The 21305-nt window shown below is 52.4% G+C and overlaps 2 protein-coding genes across 4 annotated transcripts in view; both read left to right on the top strand.

Moving 5' to 3' along the window:
* Positions 1-17579, top strand: part of PHF12 (PHD finger protein 12) — a 38227-nt gene extending 20648 nt beyond the window's left edge. The window contains exons 4-16 of one of the 3 annotated variants that reach the window (XM_035343363.1): positions 1108-1180; positions 2724-3111; positions 3637-3757; positions 4933-5065; positions 5763-5927; positions 6598-6759; positions 7799-8615; positions 10599-10721; positions 12026-12169; positions 13741-13839; positions 14336-14418; positions 16006-16144; positions 16418-17579. In XM_035343363.1, the coding sequence (XP_035199254.1) occupies positions 1108-1180; positions 2724-3111; positions 3637-3757; positions 4933-5065; positions 5763-5927; positions 6598-6759; positions 7799-8615; positions 10599-10721; positions 12026-12169; positions 13741-13839; positions 14336-14418; positions 16006-16144; positions 16418-16752 (2782 nt within the window). In that variant the 3' untranslated portion in view covers positions 16753-17579. The remainder of the gene's footprint in view (positions 1-1107; positions 1181-2723; positions 3112-3636; positions 3758-4932; positions 5066-5762; positions 5928-6597; positions 6760-7798; positions 8616-10598; positions 10722-12025; positions 12170-13740; positions 13840-14335; positions 14419-16005; positions 16145-16417) is intronic. The other 2 variants (XM_035343365.1, XM_035343364.1) reach the window with 2 other exon arrangements.
* Positions 17580-17908: 329 nt separating this feature from the next.
* Positions 17909-20396, top strand: DHRS13 (dehydrogenase/reductase 13). Its single transcript, XM_035343378.1, has 5 exons — positions 17909-18141; positions 18221-18339; positions 18993-19116; positions 19205-19516; positions 20078-20396. The coding sequence occupies exons 1-5, from the start codon at positions 18015-18017 to the stop codon at positions 20338-20340; spliced, it is 945 nt and encodes a 314-aa protein (XP_035199269.1). The 5' UTR covers positions 17909-18014; the 3' UTR covers positions 20341-20396.
* The last annotated feature ends 909 nt before the right edge of the window (positions 20397-21305 follow it).

Genomic DNA, 21305 nt, shown 5'->3' with positions numbered 1-21305 from the left:
GCGATTTCCATGTGCTAGGAACAAGTCTCCTGGAGCAGGCTGCAGTCTGGCTGCCCACACGGCTTCCTGGGCAGGCCTTGCGAGCTCCTCGCTGGTGTGGCCACGGAGCAGTCATCTTGTGTAACCCTGTCGGGCCTGCCATAGCCGAGGTGATGCTGGCGTGGGTAAAGGAGCCTCCGTGTCCTTCTGGTGCTGGTGCATCCGCTGAGCACACAGCACAGGACTTGCTTTGCGGAGTTCCTGTGTAATTATCTCTAGCATCAATGGGCAGGACTCTTTCAAGCACATCTTAAAGCCGTGCTGCGTGGTAACTAGCTGTTTATCTGACAGCGTGGATGTTTTTCCTGCGAGAGTCAGCAGTTTGCTGAAATAACAAAACTTCATGATAAAGAGGTGTTGGAAAGTACTCGAGCTAGTAGTAGGATTTGTAAGGGAAGTGTATCATCTAACATATGCTGCTCTGCCTTTAACCGAGGAAAAAAACATTTCTCAAAATAGTCTTCCTTGCTCCTTCTTCTAATTTACTTTGGTTTATTTCTAGAATCAAAATGGGAATGTCATTTTGATGTGATACAGCCTTTATAGTAAGTGCAAATCCATATGAGTAGGATGCATCTTGTGCTTCGTAGCCAAGGCAAGCTGTATATGGTGACACTTGTAAGAGTATTTGGGTTGTCTTAAGATAGAAGGTGGGTTCCACCATGAAGTTAGTTTGCCCAGGGATGGAGTACATGAGAAGCAGTGGGTAGGCTTCACGGCAGCTTGTTCAGTTGCACTCACACTGCAAATTCAAGGGCTAGAAATGCCTCGCTATATGACTGTGCTTGCTGCGCAGGGATCTGTGTAGTGTTACATCAAGTAATCAAGTTATTTAAGGTGGATTTAATGTTGTGGGAGGTATATGTATGGCACGCAAATGAATTGTCCGTATATCTTTGCTGTTCAATTCTAAGACTGTCCTCTAAAAACATGGAGCGTGCTGCATCGTGGAGATGGGTGTCATGGAAGACTAACGTCACTGGTGACAGAGCTGCCCTGACTCGAGCTACGTGTAAATGAGATGTTCCAGAAATAACAGTAAAGCTTTGCTTTTCATTTCTCTTCTAGCAACCCTCCACTCAGTGAGGAAATGCTGCCTCCAGGGGAGTGGATGTGTCACCGCTGCACTGTGCGCCGAAAGGTAAAGTCTCTTGTAACAACCGTGCTCCCTGCCCTTCCGACTGTCCATCTGAAATGTGAACCCTTTATTTTAAAAATTCCTTTCCCCTTAATGTGAACATACACACCACCAGAGTTGCTCTTTGTGCTTAGAGTCGTAAAGGGGGCTTTGTTAGGAACAGGCTGCAAGAAAGCCAAGGTGTCTTGATGAGGCTGTCCGGGTATTTTTAACGTAGCTACTAAGAACCACAAAACCGAAGTGCCTGCTCTGTTTGTGTCAAGCTGTGCCTTTTAACCTGCTTTCCTTTTCTCCCATTCTGGAAGGGAGGGAGAACTGAGGCACAGAGGGAAGGGTTCTCATGCTGGAAGAGGTGAGCTGTGTTCAGGTCAAACAGGTGGCCTGATAATGTAGCTTTGGCATCAGGGCTGTGATTCTGGTTAATGTGTGTTTTTCAGAAGTGTGACTTCACAGCAGTTTCACATCAGCAGAGGGTGAAATCACAGTGAGTTGTGATTTCCTGGGCTGTTGAACAGGATGGGGAGGAGATGACTGGGCAAGATTGTGGCTTGTCTTTTTTTCCTTGATACTCTTTCTCCAGGAAGCTGTCTTGCACAATGTAAATATCTTATTACTGTGAGTACGCAAGACTGCGTAACAGAGGGTTTAGAAACTGTACTAACCAACTAGCAACTGTTCCCCTGAAGTGACACCCAAAACAGATTTGAAAAAAACTCTGTACTCAGTCTTTTGTTCCCGAAGCTATTTCCTTGTTCTGTTTCCAGGGTACTGTTCAGTCATCTGCTAACAGCAAAGAGGAAGGTCACCAAATTTAAAAACAAACAAACACCACAACACCAATGAAAAGAATTTTCTGTATTAAAAATTGTGATAGCACTTCTCTCCTTTTACAGACCATTTCATAGTGATCTTGTAGATGGGTGATGCTGGCACTGGAGCAGTTCAGGTGCCCGTACCAGGCCATGCAGCTGCCCCCTTCTCTTGCAAAATGGATCTCTCAGTGACTGCAATGTTTTGATTTCCTCTGCTGCAGTCCTCTCTGCCCACCTTGTTCAAGAGTCCTGGTGTCAAGAGATAGTGTGTTGGTTTTACGTTGTGCTTGTGTTCTCAAGCTGACCTCCTTGTTCTGTAACGGGTTCGGATGCACTGCCAGGGTTAATAGACTGCGTCGACAATGAATGGTCTACTATGGAGTTTCTCAGAGTTGGCTAGCAAAGTAAACAGAGTTGTCTGATCTGACAAGTGTTTAGGGCTAGAGGCTGTGAAACATTGTCCTGAAGTGGACTCGAATACGGCTGTCCTGAAAGGAGAGACATGCTAATTTTCCTCCCTATGCTTGGTTCTCTTCAGCTGGTTTGTCATCTGGGCGTTAGCTGCAAGCAAATTGTTTTTGCTAGGTCAAGGCTTTGTGGTGACTTCACGGGGGAAGTCGTAGTAAGTGGCTGAAGCCTTTTCAGATGCTGTTTGTCTTCGATTGCTTATTTGTCAAGGTTGATGTGCTTTGTTTGTGGCCTCCATGATAAGCCTGCCTATTCATGTCGTGCAGAAGCGAGAGCAGAAGAAAGAGCTGGGGCAGGTAAATGGATTGGTGGACAAATCTGGGAAAAGGACCACCTCCCCAACCAGTGACGCAGACCTCTTGGACAGGTCTAGCAGCAGCATCAGGGCTAATGCGCATGCCAGGATCTTGGAAAGGAGAGCGAGCCGGCCTGGCACTCCCACATCCAATGCCAGCACCGAGACCCCCAACTCGGAACAGAATGATGTCGATGAGGACATAATTGACGTGGATGATGACTCTGCCATTGCAGAAATGGACTGTGGGCAGCCCCAGCTGAAGCGACCCTTTGAGCTTCTTATTGCTGCTGCCATGGAAAGGAACCCAACGCAGTTCCAGTTGCCGAATGAACTGACCTGCACCACAGCACTTCCAGGTGAGCGTTGGTAAAGGGGTCTGCAGTTGCATCCTGCTGCTAATTTGCTTTTTCTCCCATCTCTGCTCCTTGCTAGTTGTGGTTTTGGTGATGCTCTCTGATGAAAACAGAGTGTAGAAGTGCCACTGGTCCTCATACAACAGCAGGTGACCTCTTGGCTTCCCCGGTGGGGACACTGCTGGGAGCTCCACCTCCTTGAAACATGTTTTCTGTATTCAGCCTGATCTAGATCATCAATTTTCCAGTTGTACAAATATTTGATTTTGACTCTTGGTACGATAGCTTAGTCAAATCACAATGTAATTGTTTCAGTGACATCATGTAAGTTAAGCTTAAAGTGTGTCTACCTTTAACGCCCATTTCTGTCACTTGACTCTAGATTTAGTGGTTGATAAGGGCTCCTTAAGCAGTTCTTTCCTGCCTTTTCTGTTTGCCTCTGCCTGAGAAGCTTATATTATATGTATCTGCCAGGAAGCGAATCTCTGCTATGTGGGTAACCCAAAGCCTTTTAAAATTTACTTTCAGGTACTAGCAAGAGGAGGAGAAAGGAAGAAACCACAGGAAAGAATGTCAAGAAAGCACAACACGAGTTAGACCACAATGGTTTGGTTCCCTTGCCGGTCAAAGTCTGCTTCACATGCAACAGGTACTTCACTCTTCCAGGGAAGCTCACTCTTCCAGGGAAGCCCGTTGGTGTAGCTGCACCCTTCAGGATCAAAGTTCTTGATGAAAAAAGCAAACTGTTACCTTTTCCATTCCCTGTCAGTAGTACTTGCTTACAATCCTCTAAACAAATGGAGGAATAATTGTCCTTGCTAAATGACAAACGCTTAGTGACAGGTAGAGGTGTGGCTACTGCAGTCCTGCATGGCTGTAAAGGTCTTAAAGTGAAGCCTGAAAAGAGCGAGCCATCTTGCCTTCAGTGTTTTTCTGCAAGGAGGATTTCTAGTGATGGTTGTTTAGACAACTGAGATGTTTGTTTATGGTTCGTGAAGGAGATATGTGAGGAGGTGACCTTTAGGAAATAGAAATCTACAGAGGGATACAAGCCCAAGGCAAACAGGAGCATTGTGCTGAAATAGTAAATCTTAAAACTAGTATAAAATACTGCTATGCTCTTTTATAACTGCAGAAATAAATGTGCCGATAAATCCTGACTCAAAATGCCAGCAGAACCAAAAAAACTTTATTTCAGGAACCCAGTCGGGGTGAGTTTCTGGAATTTAGCTGGAGACTCGGGCTTTTGTGGGGAACGGCTGATGGCTTTGTCATAGAGTGACTTCTTAGAGAGAAGGCTCTTCTCTAGAGAGACTTCTTGGAACCCAGAGCAGTGGGGGTGGTAGCTTTCCGGCATTTGAGGTTTGTTCTGAGAACATCTCAGGCTTATTGAAGTAAATGTCCCGGCTTCAGTCAAGATTTGTCTGAGGAAAATTGTGATAATCTGAGATCTCCTTTGGATCTCTGCATTTCGCCCTAAATGAAGCCATTCAGAACTAACGCACAAGGTCAACTTGACAACTTGCTTACGTGACTCGGACAGGTTCTTGCAGCTTTCCAGCAACGGGATCTCTTCCTGCCAGAGGACTTCTTTTGAACCAAGAAACCCTCGTGTATGGGCAAGTCCTTTTGCCTTGAGTGGGTCTTGCAGAAGGTCCTTACAGATCGAGTTACAAATCTGAAGCCTAATTTTAGATGCAAGTAACACGGCGCAGGGGAGTTGGTGGGGAAAGATAAGCTGAAGTGGTCAGCCGAGCTTGCCTGCACGTTCAGTTAATGCTCTGCTTTCTGCGTGGGAAATAAGATATGGCTCTCTCTTTGCAGGAGTTGCAGAGTGGCGCCTCTCATTCAGTGTGATTATTGCCCACTCCTGTTCCACATGGATTGTCTGGAGCCACCTCTTACTGCCATGCCTCTGGGTAGATGGATGTGCCCAAATCACATAGAGCACGTGGTGGTAAGCAGGACTATGATTGCAGTATGGTAACCGGATGCTGGAGTGGAACCTGGCAGGTCCATTAAAGGACAAAGTACAACAAATGTAAAACAGCTTCTGAGCTCTTATTGCTCCCTGTAACGCTTGTAAAGCTCCTGCTGCAAGCAACACGTTCTCCAAAGGAATATGATGCTGCTCGCTGCAATAAAATGTAAAGATGGGGGAACTCCTTCCTGTAACTGAAGCTGACAGCTCAGAATTGTGACTCACTGGCAGCTTGTCTAGTTTTCAGACTGGACTCCTTAAGATCTAGATGAGCTTCCAGAACTGTGATACAAAGCAGCACAGTGCTACAAATAGGGGAAGTAATTCTTTGCATGCTTAACCCAAAAAGCGTTCATTCCAAGCGGGAGCTTTCATTTGTGGAAGAGCATTGTACTTGAGACTAAATACTCAGGAAACAGGGGGCTGGAACAAAGGGCTTGTGCCCAGAGAAACTGCTTCTGAGAGCATTGATGCTACTTCGGAGGCCTCTAAGTGCTTTTGTATTCACCTCCAGCAATGCGCCCTTTAACAGAAAGGGTTAGTGCCGCAGGAAGCGAATAGTCTAAAGCTGAGCTGATGCTGTACTGCCAGTGCTACGAGGCGTTATGAGAGTCTTAGGGTGCCTTAGTGACCTGCAGATCCCTAACTTCTGTGGCATTATCTGATCACCCAGCTGAACCAGAAGAACTTGACCCTGAGTAATCGGTGCCGAGTATTTGACCGGTTCCAGGATACCATATCTCAGCATGTTGTCAAAGTGGATTTCTTAAACCGAATCCATAAGAAACATCCTCCGAATCGCAGAGTTCTTCAGTCAGTGAAGAGAAAGGGTTTGAAGGTGAGTGTCAACAAGTAGGTACTGGCAGAACTCACCACGCGCGTGCTTTAGTTTGGAAGGGAAGCCAGCATGCCCCATAGGGATCGCCTTGTTGGGGCAGGAGGAAGAAGGTGGGGTCTGAATAAACGTGTGGTGAGAGGTCTGGAAGTCGGCAGTCAGAGCAGTTTGCATTTCACTACGCATAGGAATTAAGCTCTTTTTCCAGCAACCATAACGCTCAGCTCTTAGAAGCGAGCCTGTAAATCTAAAAAAAAGCATGAGAAGTACAACACAAACCTATTGAAGGTGGCACTAAGAGTCAGAATCTGGGCTGCCGCCTGTTCCCTGTTAAACCACAAAACATTTTCTGACAGAATGCCTGAAAAACGCCATATAGGTATTTTAAACATTTCCCTTCTTACCTCGCCTTTTCTTTGCGTGACTTTTTTATGCTGGAGCCACCACGTTGTGCTGAAGTCATGCCTGACCTAAGGGAATGAAACCTATTAATTTCAGCATAGTTGCATTAAATTAAAGTACTCGGCACTTGAAACTTCTAATGTATTGTCTGCAGGGTTCCTTTGGGTCAGAAAGCTGCAAACACGAAGCGCAGTGCTGGTTAGGCACTTCATTTAACTAGTCATTCTTGAGTAATTGTTCTCATGTGTCATCTTCTTTCCCTACAATGTAGGTTCCTGATGCTATAAAGTCCCAATACCGGCTTCCGCCCCCGTTACTTGCGCCTGCAGCAATTAGAGACGGCGAGCTGATCTGTAACGGGATCCCCGAGGAACCCTTGCAGAAGCACCTTTTGAACACTGAGCACTTAGCCAGCCAGACGGAACAACAGGAGGTAAATGAAGTCAAAATGCTTGGACTCTGTCTGGAGTCGCTTCGGTACAACGGTCCTCTTCCATTTCAGTTGTGATCAGAGCAGTTGTCTAGGAAACCGGTCTCAAAATCGTACGTCTGAAGGTGATAGCTCGTCTTGGTTCTGACACTTTTGCCCATTAAAACTTCATTTTGGCTTTGCAGCTGAAATGTAAAGCTCCTCGTCTGACACTTCAGGAAAGTGGTGAGATAGTCTTCTGGTCTGAACAGTGGAGTTGAGGGCTTTCTGTCTAGATGTCAGTTTTATTTCCTGGCCGAGGGGAAATGCTTTCCACTTCAATTATGTAAGGCTGCTCTCTGACACTTTTGTATGTTAACGCCACGTTTCTGGGCTGCTTTTTATTACCAATAGCCTTAGATTTTCAAATCAAGGTCAAGCGAGTGTTCAAGTCCTGCATGAAATTTCTTGCTGGATTCAGCAACGCGAAGGCACGTTGCTCTGCAATCAGTGCTGTGGTCTGATTCCTGTTAGCTTGGGTGTGGGTATTTGTCACAAAGCTTAAAACTTTAAGGTTTTTGGTCGTCTTCTACCTGGTGTAAAAGAAAAGGTGCTCTCCACCCCTGCCTAAGCAGGGGGCTCCCAATTACTTGAGGTAAATCAGCATTTCTTTCCAGCGTGAAACGGTAAGCTAGAGGGTTTTGTTTGGAGAGAAGCCCATGTCAGTGGAAAATACGTACGTAACTAGCTGAAAAGTTTGCAACGATTTAAATGCGAAGAGAGGGGAATGTCTGGGAGGGAGCAGTTGTCTGCTGCCTTCCCTCTCCTGTAATCTCAGCTCCTCAGTGTGCTGTCCCCAGCACAGAGATAAACAGCACTTAATTTTGGATGTCTGAACTAAGTCTTCTCCTGGTGCTAGATGAGCACCAGAACAGATGCTGAGCGGTCTGCAGCAGTCAGGCAGCTGGATTTCTGCGGGCTGGGTGGACGATGGGGTGGCTGAGGCTTGGAGCACCGTCTACCTGTGGAGCTAACGTGCTTTTTTTTTTTTTCTTCCTCCCAGTGGCTCTGTAGTGTTGTTGCGCTCCAGTGCAGCATATTGAAACATTTATCTGCTAAGCAGATGACTTCGCTTTGGGACTCTGAACAAACAGAGAAGGCTGATATTAAGCCTGTTATCGTGGCAGACGGCGCACTCGCCAACCCTTACCAGGCAGCTGACAAGGCACCCACACCTTCCCTCTATTCCATGTCATCCTGCACCTCAGGGATTACCACTCAGAATTCCTTGAGCTCCTCGCAATCCCAGCAGACTTTGTCACAGGAAGATGTCAACTGCAGCTCTTGTATAGACAAATCCAAGAAGGTGTCTTCTTGCGGGACTTCTAACGGGCCGACAGCCTCTGACGTGAAAGTCAACGGGCCTCATTTCTATGGCGTTTCGTCCGAACCTGCGGCACAGTTGACTGACTCCCAGAGGCTGATCGGATCTGCTAACACAATACCTGTTTTGTCTCACCGGCAAACGTGGCCTAGGCCCCTCACGCCCCCAGCGACGTGTGGACTTCTGAATCACACGATCGGAACCGTCGTCAAAACGGAGAACGTCGCAGGACCCGTTTCTTGTGCACAAAGGGGTTCTGTGCCGGTCACGAGTATGCCTACTTCCATATCGAGCTCCTGTGCCAGCCTGGACACCACCAGCACTTTGCAAAGAAAGAATGTGCAGACGCAGATAGGACCGCCGCTGACGGCAGACCTGCGATCCGTGGGCTCCCCTCTGACTGCCACCAGGGCTCTCACCCCTCCCCAGGCTGCAGGAGACGGGATCTCAGCTGTCGGGTCCACAAACAGATTCTGTTCACCAGCACCACCTTCAGGTAAGCACCCAGGGGCTGACCTTGGCCCCCCAGGGCTGAGAACGCCTTCGAGCTAACCTCGAGGCTCTAGCAGCACGCCCTTGCTTAATGGGGAATTTGGCTTTCTGTAGAAAGCAGCGGGAGGTTTTGGTCTTCTGTGTCCTAGGTCCCTTCATGGGAGCCACGGGATGCATGTACCTGAGCGGGGAGCTCTGTCCTAGGAAGCAGGATGATAGATCCAGCTGGTTCTGGAAAGCAGCAGTGGGTGTGAATCCTGCTGTCTCACCATCTCAACAGCTGGCTGCTCTGATGCTGCTCTAAACAGAGCTGCTCTGAAGCTGCTCTAAGACTGCCTGTTTGCTCTGAAGGACTGGCTGATGGCGAGGCAGGCCTTTCACAGAACAGCTCTCTTGCACCTCTCATCTCTGTTCTGGTGATGGTTGCGTCCTCTCATACAGAGGTATCAGAAGTCTTGAGCTGCGCAGCCTCAGCGTGGGTTTGGGACCTTGTGGCGTGTTCAGTGCCTGCCAGTTTGCTCCCGCGGGGGGGTTACGGGCTGGGTGTGCTGCTTCTGTCCCGAGCTACACCCCAGAACCTCACTGCTGAAGCTCGTGCACCCATTCATCAGCATACAGCCATCAAGTCAAAGATGTTGGTAGGTGAGGGCGGGAGTAACTGCCCGTCATTCATAAATTTGGCTGGAATAAGCTTTCACTTGAAGCCTTCTCCTCCTCCCTTCACCCCAGCAGCTCTAACCTCAAGCTGTTGGCCCCTTGCGCGGGCTGGGTTGGAAGCAGTGGCTGGAAAGCAAGCGCCAGAGCTGTGTGGCACTTCTCCTGCAGTCCTTGCTCGGTGGCAGGCTTGGGTGGAGCGATCCAGGCAACGCAGGCAGCGTCTTTTTATTGTTCTTTTAACAATTTCTTGCAGGCAGCTTCTGGCTTTTATCTCGTGTTTGGAAGCAGTTCCCAGAGCACTTGGCCTCCCCGGTTACTGCCAAGCAAACCGAGTTACCCTAGGGCTTCTAGGTTGTGCCTTGCTTAGACGTGCGAGGCTGGGGGGGCCTTAGGTGGAAGAAGAGGGACTGTGCTGTAGGAAGCTTCTTGCCTGTGGCTTGAAAAGCACCGCAAACCAAACCCTCCATCATTTTGCAGCTACTTAAGATGTTAAATTTCTTCTAGCGTGAAGTTTGGGGTCTCCAAAACGCCCGTTAAATCGTCATTTTGATGCCGTTTCTCTTGGGAGAGACGTAAATGCTTTCAGATAGGCTACATCTAACACGACACGTCTACTTCCAAACGTCTGAAATGGTGGTCTGTGAAGTGGGTGCAAATTTACAGGAATCCAAATGATTCGTGACCCTTTTTTTTTTTTCATGAGCTTCAGGCTTACCATAGCTCTAAGCAGACCAGCTTGAGAAGAACTGCTATCGACCATGCGTTAAAGGGATTTTGCTTCCTGGCATTTGCCTCTTTCGGCTGTGCAGTCGCCGCCGAGGCAGTGGGATTTTATTTGGTGGATAATAAATTCTGCAAACGACTGTCACATTCCTACCAGACAGCGCACTGCACCCAGAGCTGATAATCGTCCAGAAATCAGAAGGATGCAGCAACTGTGCTTTTTTTTCTGCATGTTCAGGCCTAGACCAGCTACTTGGCAAAGGTTTAGCCAGCTCTTGGAGCTGCTGGGGGCCCGGTGCTCGTCTTCCCAGTCTCCGTAGCATGACATCACGTGCAGTCTCTCATCGCTGCCCCTTCGTACGGGGGAGCAGAGCCTTAAATATTTAGGTGCGGAGCCTGAGAGCTGATCCTGCATTCGAGGCACACGCTAACCCTTGTGCGAGGGGACGGAAGCCCAGGGCCTGTAACTCGGGCCTTTCTCAAAGCGTGGCTCCGAGCAGAATTAGTCATTCTGAGCGGCGTGGAAGCCGCGAGCAGCCTGAGGGCTGGGTGCGCGTCTCGCGAACGTCCCAGTGACATATCTTCTCTGCACCATCTTTCTCTGTAGATGGTAAGGTCAGTCCCAGCACCTTATCCGTAGGAAGCGCTTTAACTCTGCCCTCATCACTCACTTCAAACTCCGCAGCTATGCTGGACCTCAGCAGTTCCCTGAGAGCGTTTGTGGACGGCGGTGAGTATTTAGTTCGTTCTCAGTCTCTGCTAGCCCTGCCTGTTTGCTTCCCGAGCGTCCAGGCTCTGCTTCAGGAGAAGCTCTGAGATGAAAGGGTTGCAGTCAGGTGAGGGAGGGGCTGGATATACCTCTCCTGAAATACCACACGCTTCCCTGCTCATCGCGTTGCCAAGGCAGCGAGGCCAATGAAGTGTTTCTGCCTGAAGCTTTTCTGGGGAACAATCGCAGTGCTGTTGCGCGGGCTGCTTTCCAGGTGGGATCCGCGTGCAGAAACCTGCAGCCCTGCCGTGCCCTGGTGCTGCCTGCACCCCAGAGGGGTTCCCGACGCGCAGGAAGCCCACAGCTCCCCATCTTGCAATCGAGCAGACACCCAGGTCGTGAGGCTTTACTGGCTCCGTTAATTTTCCGATTGATTTCTGCTTCTGTCAGTCTTCCCCTAGACTGGCATAATTTTTTTTTCATTTTCCTTCTGTGGCACTTGGCGAGAAATGCCAAGTCTTAGCGGAGCGACGCGAGGACGAGGAGATTGCTACCCAGCACGGCAGGCTGTCGCCAGCGCCTGCTTCTGAACAAGAGCCTTCCTGGCGTGGTCACCCTCTTTTCTTGGGTGAACCCCGACTGCTCCCCTCGGCCGGGCTGCCTCTCTGCTCTCGGGGAAGGCCCTTGTGGCTCTGCTTCCTCTGCCTGCTGCTTGAACTGTTGCCGACGTGAAGAAGAGGTCGGCCAGCCTGCTTTTGCTACCAGAAGGCAGATCTCCGTGGCGCTTCGCAAATGGGAACACTCCGCAGCTATCAGCAGCAGAGCTGCCTTCGAGCTGGTTAAAAATCTTGTCTGAATTACCTTGTTTTGGTTAATTGACCCCGCTCTGAAAGCGCGTGGCTCAAGAACGAGCGTGTAGCTGCCTCAAAGTGCTTGCTGCTTTCTTCTACAGCACAGAGTCAGCCTTTCTGGCTAGGAAATGAAGGAGCCAGCCTCCTGCCAAAAGGGGCAATGTCCACCTCTGCAGACCTGTTGATTCTGAGCTGAAACAGCAGATTTTCAGTTTACCAGTCCTCGTTGCCCTGAACTCGTGCTTGCTGCCTGACTTGTATGTAGCTTTCTAGCCGGAGCCGACGCTCTCCTCACGTGAGATGCTGGTGTGGAGTCTCCGGGCGCCTGTAGGTAACGTTTTGTATTGCAGGATTTGGCAGTCTTCGCTGGAGAAGGAAATGGCAAGCTTGGAAACGGGATGGTTAAATCCAGCGCGGCTCAGGTGGCGCCCTGTCGGTGAACAACTTGACTAATTGCTTTTTGTTTCTTAACAGAGATTGAGATAAACATGCTGGATGAGCAGCTGATCAAGTTTCTGGCCTTGCAGAGAATACATCAGCTTTTCCCTTCCAAAGCTCAGTCTCTAGCAAGCAGTGTCAGTGCCCATCAGCAATCTCCTGTGGCAAACCACATCGAAGGTAAGAGCAGCCCTAGAGCATTCGGTTTGGGTTGAGCCGTAGCTTTCTGGCACTCCCTTGCCTGTTCGTTGAAGATCTTCACTCTCCTTTTGTTTCTGGCTGCTGCCACCTCTCAGGCTCCTTTCCTTGCATTTCCTGCTCTGGCTGTCCACTGCCCAGAAGTTCCTTCGGGTCCCTCTGCCGAACTTTTTTTTTTCAAATTATAGCAATAAAAACAATCTCAGCGGGCCTGAGTTTGGCATCAGCTTTGTTTGTGGTCACTTGGTTTATGTTACGAACGTTACTAACACCTAAATCTGGACGGGGATCGTGGCTTCCTGGTCCTCTGCAGGCAGTCAGGGTTAATCTGCTCTCAAGCACTAACCGGACAGCCTTGTCACAGGAGCACTTGCCTGCTCCCCCTTTGCTATGGACCTGGGGCTAAATATCCCAGATGAGGTCTTGGGAAGCCTGCTAGAATCAGTAACCGCCTTCTGAAACTCTGTGCTTGCCTGCTAACTTGCTGCTGAAGCATCGCAGCATTCTCTAAACACTTTGTGGATCTTTTTTGAGCGCTGCTGTAGGACGCAGCACCAGGCTGTGTGCTTCGAGCTGCTTTCCTGTGCTGCCCTGGCAATTCTTGCAGCCTGCCTCCCCAAAGGCAGCTTGGTGCTGTCTTAACCCCTGGCCCTTTCCGGACAGGATGATGCATCCAGCTGACTGTTTAGCATTGCTGATGAAATAAAAATGAGATCTAAAACTTCTAGTGAGCCCTGTTGAGTCAGCAGAGCCGGGCAGCTGAAAGGACTCGTGCAGGGCAGCCGCGCAGGGATGGGAGGCTGCGTGTTTCGGCTGTAGGAAGCTCTGCACGTCCAGCACCACTGTTCTTGACATAGGTGGCTGCAAACAATCTCGTGTAATCCTCGTGTTCTGTTTGATGCCACGCTCTCGCTGCAAAACCACCACCCAGATGTGCTATCAGAAGAGGCTCTGCGTGCGTAAGGGGCTTATCTCCGAAAGGCAGCTGCCGAAATCCCGGCAGGCCTGTGGGGTCTGGAGTGTGATCTCTCTCCCACAGAAAACGATTTTCTGCCCAGTTAACAGGGGCGTGGGAGAAGGTGTGATTTGAACTTCGCTGCCAGGGAGCTGCTCTGGAGACTCGGTCCTGGACCCTGCTCAACCCGTGTGGTTTCCCTGCAGCTTCGCTGGAAGTTGAATCTCAGCTGTTCGCTTGGTGACGTTCCCCAGCACCAATATTTTCTTAAAGTGGTGTTTTTACAGCAAGAGGCAGGTCTTTGATTACCCAAAGTGGGAGAGATGAAGAAAGAAGCTAGTGGTAGGAAGCTTGTGTTCTCCACAGCACGGCTCCTTTGTGCTCACTCCACGATTGCATGGCTCGTGTGGGTTACCGGGAAGAACAATTTTCCCTGATGACAAAGATGTTTAATCCACATGCCTTCCTAGAGGGTTGGGAAACCTTTAGGCCAAAGCTGCCTGCGTCCCTCTTAGGATCTGTGCTTTCTGGAGAGCCTGGCGTCAAGCAGCCTGCGTAGCTGATAAGATTGTTCAAGTCCTTTCCCTTTATCTTGCAGCGCAAAGAAAGGAAGTGCAAGCCCGGGCTGTGTTCTATCCTCTGATGGGCTTGGGGGGTGCAGTCAATATGTGCTATCGAACCCTCTACATCGGGACAGGTGAGTGGCTTTTTCCCCAGCCTGACCTTTAAGATTCAGGGTGCTTCTCCCCGGCCCTCCCTGTTTGTTTGCCAAGTGGGCGTTGAAGAAAACCCGTTTTGCTAACGAGCAGGGTGGAAATTCCCCATCCACTTGAATCTTCCACCTTTGTGACAGCAGGATGGCTCCTAGGGGTTAACTGGCTGAGAGGAAGGGCCGCTTGTGGGTTTTATTTCTCTGCTTAGATTCTTCTGGCACTCCAGAAAGGCCCAACAACACCAAATACCCTGCAGCCTTCCTGCCTGCAGCAGCTAACCCTCCCTTCCCCCACTGAAACTTTGTTCGTGGCTTATCGCAGCATTATTCATGCGGTCCTGGGAGTGCGGACAAAGGCAGTTGCTCCCCTGTTGTTTTGCTAATTGAAGTTTAATTCTGTCTGTTGTTCTCTGCTGCCTGACAGGTTTTTTGTTTTCTTTCCCTGAAATAAACCCAGCATTTTTGTCCTCCCCATTGACAGGAGCTGATATGGATGTGTGCCTTACAAGCTATGGTCACTGTAACTACGTGTCCGGCAAACACGCCTGCATATTCTACGACGAGGTGAGTGCCTGAGTCTTTTCCTTTATTATTTTTTTTTTTTACTTGGCATGCACGGCAGTGGGAGCTGGAGATGCAGGCAGCAGGTTGTCTTTGTGTGGTGCCCCTTTGTGGGCTACAAAGTGAGAGCCAGAGCTGTGAATGGTTTCACTCCAGTGAAGGCTGCGTCAGCATTTTCTGTCAAACCCCTTTTCTGAAGCACAGAGCTCTGCCAGCATGATTTCTCTGAGCTAACTGCTCGTGGACAAAGACTGACCGCAAGTAAGCACTGTCACTGCTGGCATCTAGGGGAAGGAAAAAAACCAACCATGGAAATGGTTCGATACTTTCTGATGCAGCTGTGCTAATAAAAGCTAAGCTTTACTTGCCTACGTAGAACCTCGGCGGGAACAAAACAGGGAGCTGCTTCATGCCTCTTATTTAACTAAAGTTTTAGTTAAGCTCTCAGTGTAAACAGAGGTCTACAGTTGCCTCTTAACTACAGGCCAGAGCTGAGTTTGTTCTCCAAGTGAACAGACTGCTCTGCCAATAAAAGTGCCACCGGAGATGTCTCTTAGCGTGGCAGCACTTTTTGAAGCCAGGTAGTCTTTTCTGTCCCCATTTGTCAACCAGCTGCTGTGCAGGATCCAGGATTAACCCACGAACTGCTTTAGCTGCTCCTCTGGTGCACTACAAGCTCCAGAGCAGGCGTGGTAATGGGATCCAGATCTTAAATCTGAGCCGAAGCATCTCCTCACAGCGGTTGATCCGAAGGAATCGCTGAACTTGTTCTGTACCCTGGAAAGCTTCCCGTGGTTGTGGTTGCTCTAAAAAGAGGCAGAGCTCCCCTGCTTAGCTCTGCCTACAGTTTCTGGCCTTGGTGTTGGCAGTCTAGCAGGTTACTTGAAAACTTCCCTTGTGTGTGGCAAGTTTTTGTAACTTGATTGAAGCTCCATTAGCCCTGGGAGGACAAACTCTTGCTGTCAGATGATTCCTGTGAGCTAACTTGGAATTTCTTCTACACTGTCGACGTCCTCTGCAGAGATCAGCTGAGCGTTAGGCTGCCCGTGCCGTGCTGTATGTCACGGTAACGTCTCCTGGCATTTCAGCCTTTGTGGAAGGCCGGTAAATCCAGGCTGCTCTACCCTGTGCCTGCTGCTGCACACCGGTGCCCCTCTCATCATCGTGTGCCTGCTTTCCAAAGCCTCACATCTTTCCTGCCAGGCGCAGGACTAAGCCACACTCAGCACAAACGTAGCCTGTTAAAAGTGTGCTCACTGTGCGCACATCAGCTCGAATCCATTTCCAAAAGATCTGTCGGTTCGAGTGCAGCAGGTAAAACCCCCTCCTCTTCAAAGCTGCCCAGCCCTATTTGCCCGCTGGGCAGCGTCCTGGGCAGCAGCTCTCGCTGGAAAGCCAGCGGTGCCGCGAGCCCTGTGCCAGCTTGGGGGGCTGCTCTCTGAATCAGAACACAATTTAAGTGCTCCTATTTCACCATCAACAGCTGTAGGGAGGAGGGGTTTGTGTTTCAGTGCTCCCAATGGGTACGTGGGCAGAAGCCTTTCTGACCTGATGTCTCGATTCCTCCCCTTCCCTTTTTTTTTTTTTAAGAATACGAAACATTACGAGCTGTTGAACTACAGCGAGCATGGGACGACGGTGGACAACGTTCTCTACTCGTGTGACTTCTCGGAGAAGATGGCGCCCACTCCTCCCAGCAGTATTGTTGCCAAAGTGCAGAGCGTGATAAGTGAGTGTTGAGACGGGGCCGGCCCCACGGGGGGGAGCTGCTGGAGGGGGACAGGAGCGGCTGCATGTCGCTCCTCCTTGAGGCTGCTGCACCTCTTTGGGGTCTCTCCTTTCCTCTGCAGCCCTGGGGTCAGCCTCTCACTGCTGAAATGCCTCAAATGCCTCACGGCTGCGGGGTTTTTCTCCCGAGGCACCCCAGCAGCAGCCCCCGTTGATGAAAACAAACCCCTGGCTCCGTCCAGCCTGAACCTGACGTCGCTTTTTCTTTTTCCAGAGCGACATAAAAGCAGGAAGCAGGAAGAGGAGCCGCATGAAGAAGCCACTGTGATGAACTCGCAGGCACAAGGGCAGCATCGGAAACCCTGCAACTGCAAAGCCAGCAGCTCCAGCTTGATAGGGGGCAGCGGGGCCGGCTGGGAGGGCACGGCCCTGCTCCACCACGGCAGTTACATCAAGCTGGGCTGCCTGCAGTTTGTGTTCAGCATTACCGAATTTGCGACCAAACAGCCCAAGGGGGACACTGCCTTAGTACAAGACATGGACTTGGAGGAGAAGCTTTCTCTGAAACCCCACCAGGTGCCCGTGCTGCGGTCCAACTCTGTTCCCTAGGAATCGTAGGAAGAGAGCTTTGGAGCAAGGAAACGCCCTCAGACTCTTGCAATGCAAAAATGTACAAACCGAGGTGGGATTTTCTATGTCAGCCCAGAGACTGTTCACACGCCGTTTGCATGAAATGAAGAACGTTTAACTTTTTTTAATTTTTCTTTTTTGCTCAAGTTTTAGGGGCATTTGCACATATATTTGTACTATACATTTCATTTTAAAAGGAAAACTGCAGCGAGAGCAGGACGCGTCAGAGCGAGGGGCGACCGCTGTCTGACTCGAGGACTCTCCCTGACAGATAGTTCCCGTGCAGTTGTAAAATAATCAGAAACTTGTTCTATTTTGTGCCAGTGACAATAGTTTTATATTAAAAGAGAAATACAGTTTTCATACAGCAAATCTATACAATATCATTGTTTTATTTAATGTAAAGAAGCGCTCTTCTTCCCACAGTTATTTTTTCCCATCCCTCCCTGCTATGGTTGCACTACAAGTAGCTACTGTGTATTATGGGCAGTGAGAAATGAGTTCTTTTCCTGGTGTCCATCCTATTTTTTATTTCGAATAAGGAAAAGTGTTGGATTCTGTGTAAATACATCAGTGATGGCATTTTCAATGTTTTAAAGCTGTGTACAGTGCTACATGTGGTATGACGTTCCTCAAATTGTCTATTGTAGCAGCTCGTTTGTCGTAACCTGTCTGTCTCTTTTGTTTATAAGCCACCCACCCCGCCCCCCCGCAGAACAGCTAGCTCCACTGTACATAGTAATTGTAACGTTTTAGACTTTACAGAAACTTTCCTGTATTCTGTATATAAAAACAAATACTTCACATCCCGTTCTCTGCCTGTCTGTCTTCACTCTGTGCCCACCACCCGGGGAGGGAGGGGGGGGGATCTCATTTGGCGACCTCATTTTCCCCGTTTTAAGGGCGGGGGGCAGCACACCTCCAGCCCTGCTTTTTTCTTTTTTTTCTTTTCTTTTTTTTTTTTTTTTTTTTTTTTTCTTTTTTTTTACCCATTTTTCCACCCCCACCCCGCTGCAACCACTGAAAGCTCCCCTGCAGCTCGCCTTGCTCCGGGGGGCGAATTCCAGCTGCGGCAGCGAGCGGAGCAGCACAACCTCGTGCCCTCCTCTTCCTCCTCCTCCTCCTCCTCCTCCTCCTCCTCCTCCCGCCGGGGCTGCCGGGAGGCCGGGGCCGGGCCGGGAGGCTCCGGGAGGCTCCTGCAGGCGGCGCAGGGCCGCGGAACGGAGGAACCGGGGCCGGGCATGGGGTGGGCGCTGCTGGGCGCGGGGCTGCTGCTGGCGCTGGGCGTGCTCCTGCGCTACCGCCTGCGCGCCCCCGCGCAGCCCCGCTCCCGTCCCGATCTGCGGGGCCGTACGGCCATCGTCACGGGTGAGCGGCACGGTACGGACCGGCTACGGCCCGGTACGGCCCCCCCAAGGCTCATATCCCCCCCCCCCGTGCTTTGCAGGGGGAAGCGGCGGCATCGGCGAGGCCACGGCGCGGGGCCTGGCGCGCTGCGGGGCGCGCGTGGTGCTGGCGGCGCGCTGTGCGCTGCGCGGGGAGGCGGCGGCGCGCCGCATCCGCACGGTGAGAGCACCCCCCCCCCCCTGCACACACACGCCCCTAAATCCCGTAAATCCCCCCTCCAAGGGGGGGGACGCCCCCGGGCATCGCAGTAAGTAACGCCCCAGGCACCACCCTGCACCCCCATGGATGTCTCCATGCACCCTCTCCCCACTGTGCCCACCCCAGACACCCGCAGTGCACCCCCCAGTGCCCCTCATACACCCCAGCTGCACCCCAAGGGCACCCTCTGGACACCCCGATACACCCCATGGGACATCATGCAGTACCCCCAACCCAGCACCCCCCTGGATACCTCCAATGCACCCCCCAGGCTTTCCTGGTGCACCCCCAGTGTACCCTACCACCCCCAAAATCCGCCCCCCCGGCACCCCTAGGACACCCCCATGGGACATCCCCGGGCACCCCTGGTACATTCCCTGGACATCCTGACAGCACATACCCAGCGTACCCCCGAAACACTCCCAGTACCCCCCCACACACCCCCAGTACCCTTCCAAGTATTCCCAGTACCCCCCCATACACCCCCAATACCCCCCAAGCACCCCCAGTATACCCCATACACCCCCAGTACCCCCCATACACCCCAGTACCCCCCCAAACACCCCCATGGGGCACCCCAAATCACCCCCAGCACCCCCCGGCTGCTCCCACAGGAGACGGGGAACCCGGAGGTGCTCTTCATGCCCCTGGACCTGGCCAGCCTGCGCTCGGTGCGCAGCTTCGCCAGCGCCTTCCTGCGCCAGGAGCCCCACCTGCACCTCCTGGTCAACAACGCCGGTGAGCCCCGTGGTGCACGGGAACCCCCCCATCCCCAAATCCCCCCCCCTCAACTTCCAGCACCATCCCCTGCCCGTTGCCTCCGCAGGGGTGAGCGCCGGGGGGACGACGGAGGACGGCTTCAGCCTCACCTTCCAGGTGAACCACCTGGGCCACTTCCTGCTCACCCAGCTGCTCCTGGAGCGGCTGCAGGGCAGCGCGCCCAGCCGCGTGGTCATCGTCGCCTCCGCCGCGCACCGCGCCGGCCGCCTGTGCCCCGCCGCGCTGGGCCGCCCGCCCCCCGGCCCCCTGCCCACCTTCCAGGGCTACTGCGACAGCAAGCTGGCCAACGTGCTGCACGCCCGCGAGCTGGCCACGCGCCTGCAGGGCACGCAGGTGACCTCCTACGCCGTGCACCCAGGTAGGGCCCCGCTGGGCGCAGCGGGGTGGGGACGGGCGCAGCGCCCGCGGTGCTTCCTCTGTGCGGTGTGTGCGTTGCACCCGTGCAGGGCGCGGCCTTTTTGCTTTGTGCATGGTGCAGTCTTTGCTCAGAGAAGCCCTTTGCACAGCGCCCCTTTGCATGGAGCGTCCCTTTGCACAGTGCATTTTTTGCACGGCGCAGCCTTTGCATGGAACATCCTTGGTGCAGTGCATGCTTTGCATGGCATGTCCCCGTGCATGGTGTGTCCTTCCGCATCCCTTTGTGAGGACCATCCTTTTGCATGGAGCATCTCTCTGCACAGCTCGCCTTTTGCACGGTGCATCCCTTTGCACAATGCATCCCTTTGCACGGTGCACTCCTTGCACAGAGCATCCTTTTCGCACGGAGCACCGTGCACTGCAGAGCCATGCGCTGCTGGCCATGCTTCAAGGCCAGTCCAGGCTCAGGCGCGGGCAGCACCCTGGGCAAACAGCACCCGAGGGGGGGGGTCCCTTCCCCACCAGGCTCCAGCTGCGACGCTGCCCCTTCCCCTCGCCCCAGGCTTCGTCAACACGGAGCTGTTCCGCCACCTCCCGCTCTGGCTGAAGCCGCTCTTCGTGCCCTTGGCCTGGTTCTTCTTCCGCGACGCCGCCAAGGGCGCCGAGACCTCGCTGTTCTGCGCCACGCAGGAGGGCCTCGAGCGCTTCAGCGGCCGCTACTTCGCCGACTGCCGCCTGCAGGAGCCGTGGCCGCAGGCCCGCGACGATGCCATGGCCTGGGAGCTGTGGGAGGCCAGCGAGAGGCTGGCGGGGCTGGCGCCGTGACCCCCTCCCTGCTGTCCCCCCGTGTCCCCGGTGCAATAAAAGCGAGCGTCCTAAAACGGCGTCGCCTGTGAGCGGGGTTGGGATATGGCACCGTGGAGGTGGTGGAGGAGGTGCCCTGGGATCGGGGAGGTGGTGGCCGTGTGAGCAGTGCAGGTTGGGTTCCTGCTCCAGCAGCGTGGCTGGGCACCCTGAGCTGCCCTCCGGCAGCTGCCGTGCAGCGTGCACGCCCACGAGGCAGCACACCATCCCTGCACACGAGCACAGATCCCACCACCTCGCCCTTGCAGTGAAACAGCACGTCTAGCCTTGCAAAGATGGGCATGTGCTGCAACACAGCACGCTCTGCCTTGCACGTACGTGCAGACATCCACGTGCTGTGCCTCACACAGCGCGTGCCCTGCTCTGCTTGCACATGCACGTTCTGCAGCGCACGCACCACCTTGCACACGCATGCAAATGCTGCAGTGTGCATGCCCTGCCTTGCACACCCTGCAACAAAGCCTGCCCTGCTGTGCACACACCAGCAAATACCGCAGCGTGCACACCCTGCAGTAAAGCACACCCTGCAATAAAGCATGCCCTGCCGTGCATACCGTGCAATAAAGCACGCCCTGCTGTGCACACACACAAAGTACTGCAGTGCACACACCCAGCCTTGCACACCCGGCAACAAAGCCTGCCCTACCGTGCACAGCCAGCATTGCACACCCAGCCTTGCACCATAACATAATGCCTGCCTTTCACAATCCACCTTGTATACCCTGCAATAACCCCTGCCTTGCACACCCTTCCTTGCACACCCCCTTGCACCCCCCCTGCGCACCCCCCCTTGCACACCCCCTTGCACACCCCCTTGCACACCCTGCCATGCACACACCGTGTACACCCAGCCCTGCACACCCCCCTTGCACCCCCCCTTGCACACCCCCCCTTGCACACCCCCCCCTTGTACCCCCCCCTTGCAC

Source organism: Oxyura jamaicensis, chromosome 19 (genome assembly GCF_011077185.1).
Source record: "Oxyura jamaicensis isolate SHBP4307 breed ruddy duck chromosome 19, BPBGC_Ojam_1.0, whole genome shotgun sequence".
NCBI lineage: Eukaryota > Metazoa > Chordata > Aves > Anseriformes > Anatidae > Oxyura > Oxyura jamaicensis.
The sequence above is the reverse complement of the archived record's forward strand: the minus strand, read 5'-3'. Positions and strand labels throughout refer to the sequence as shown.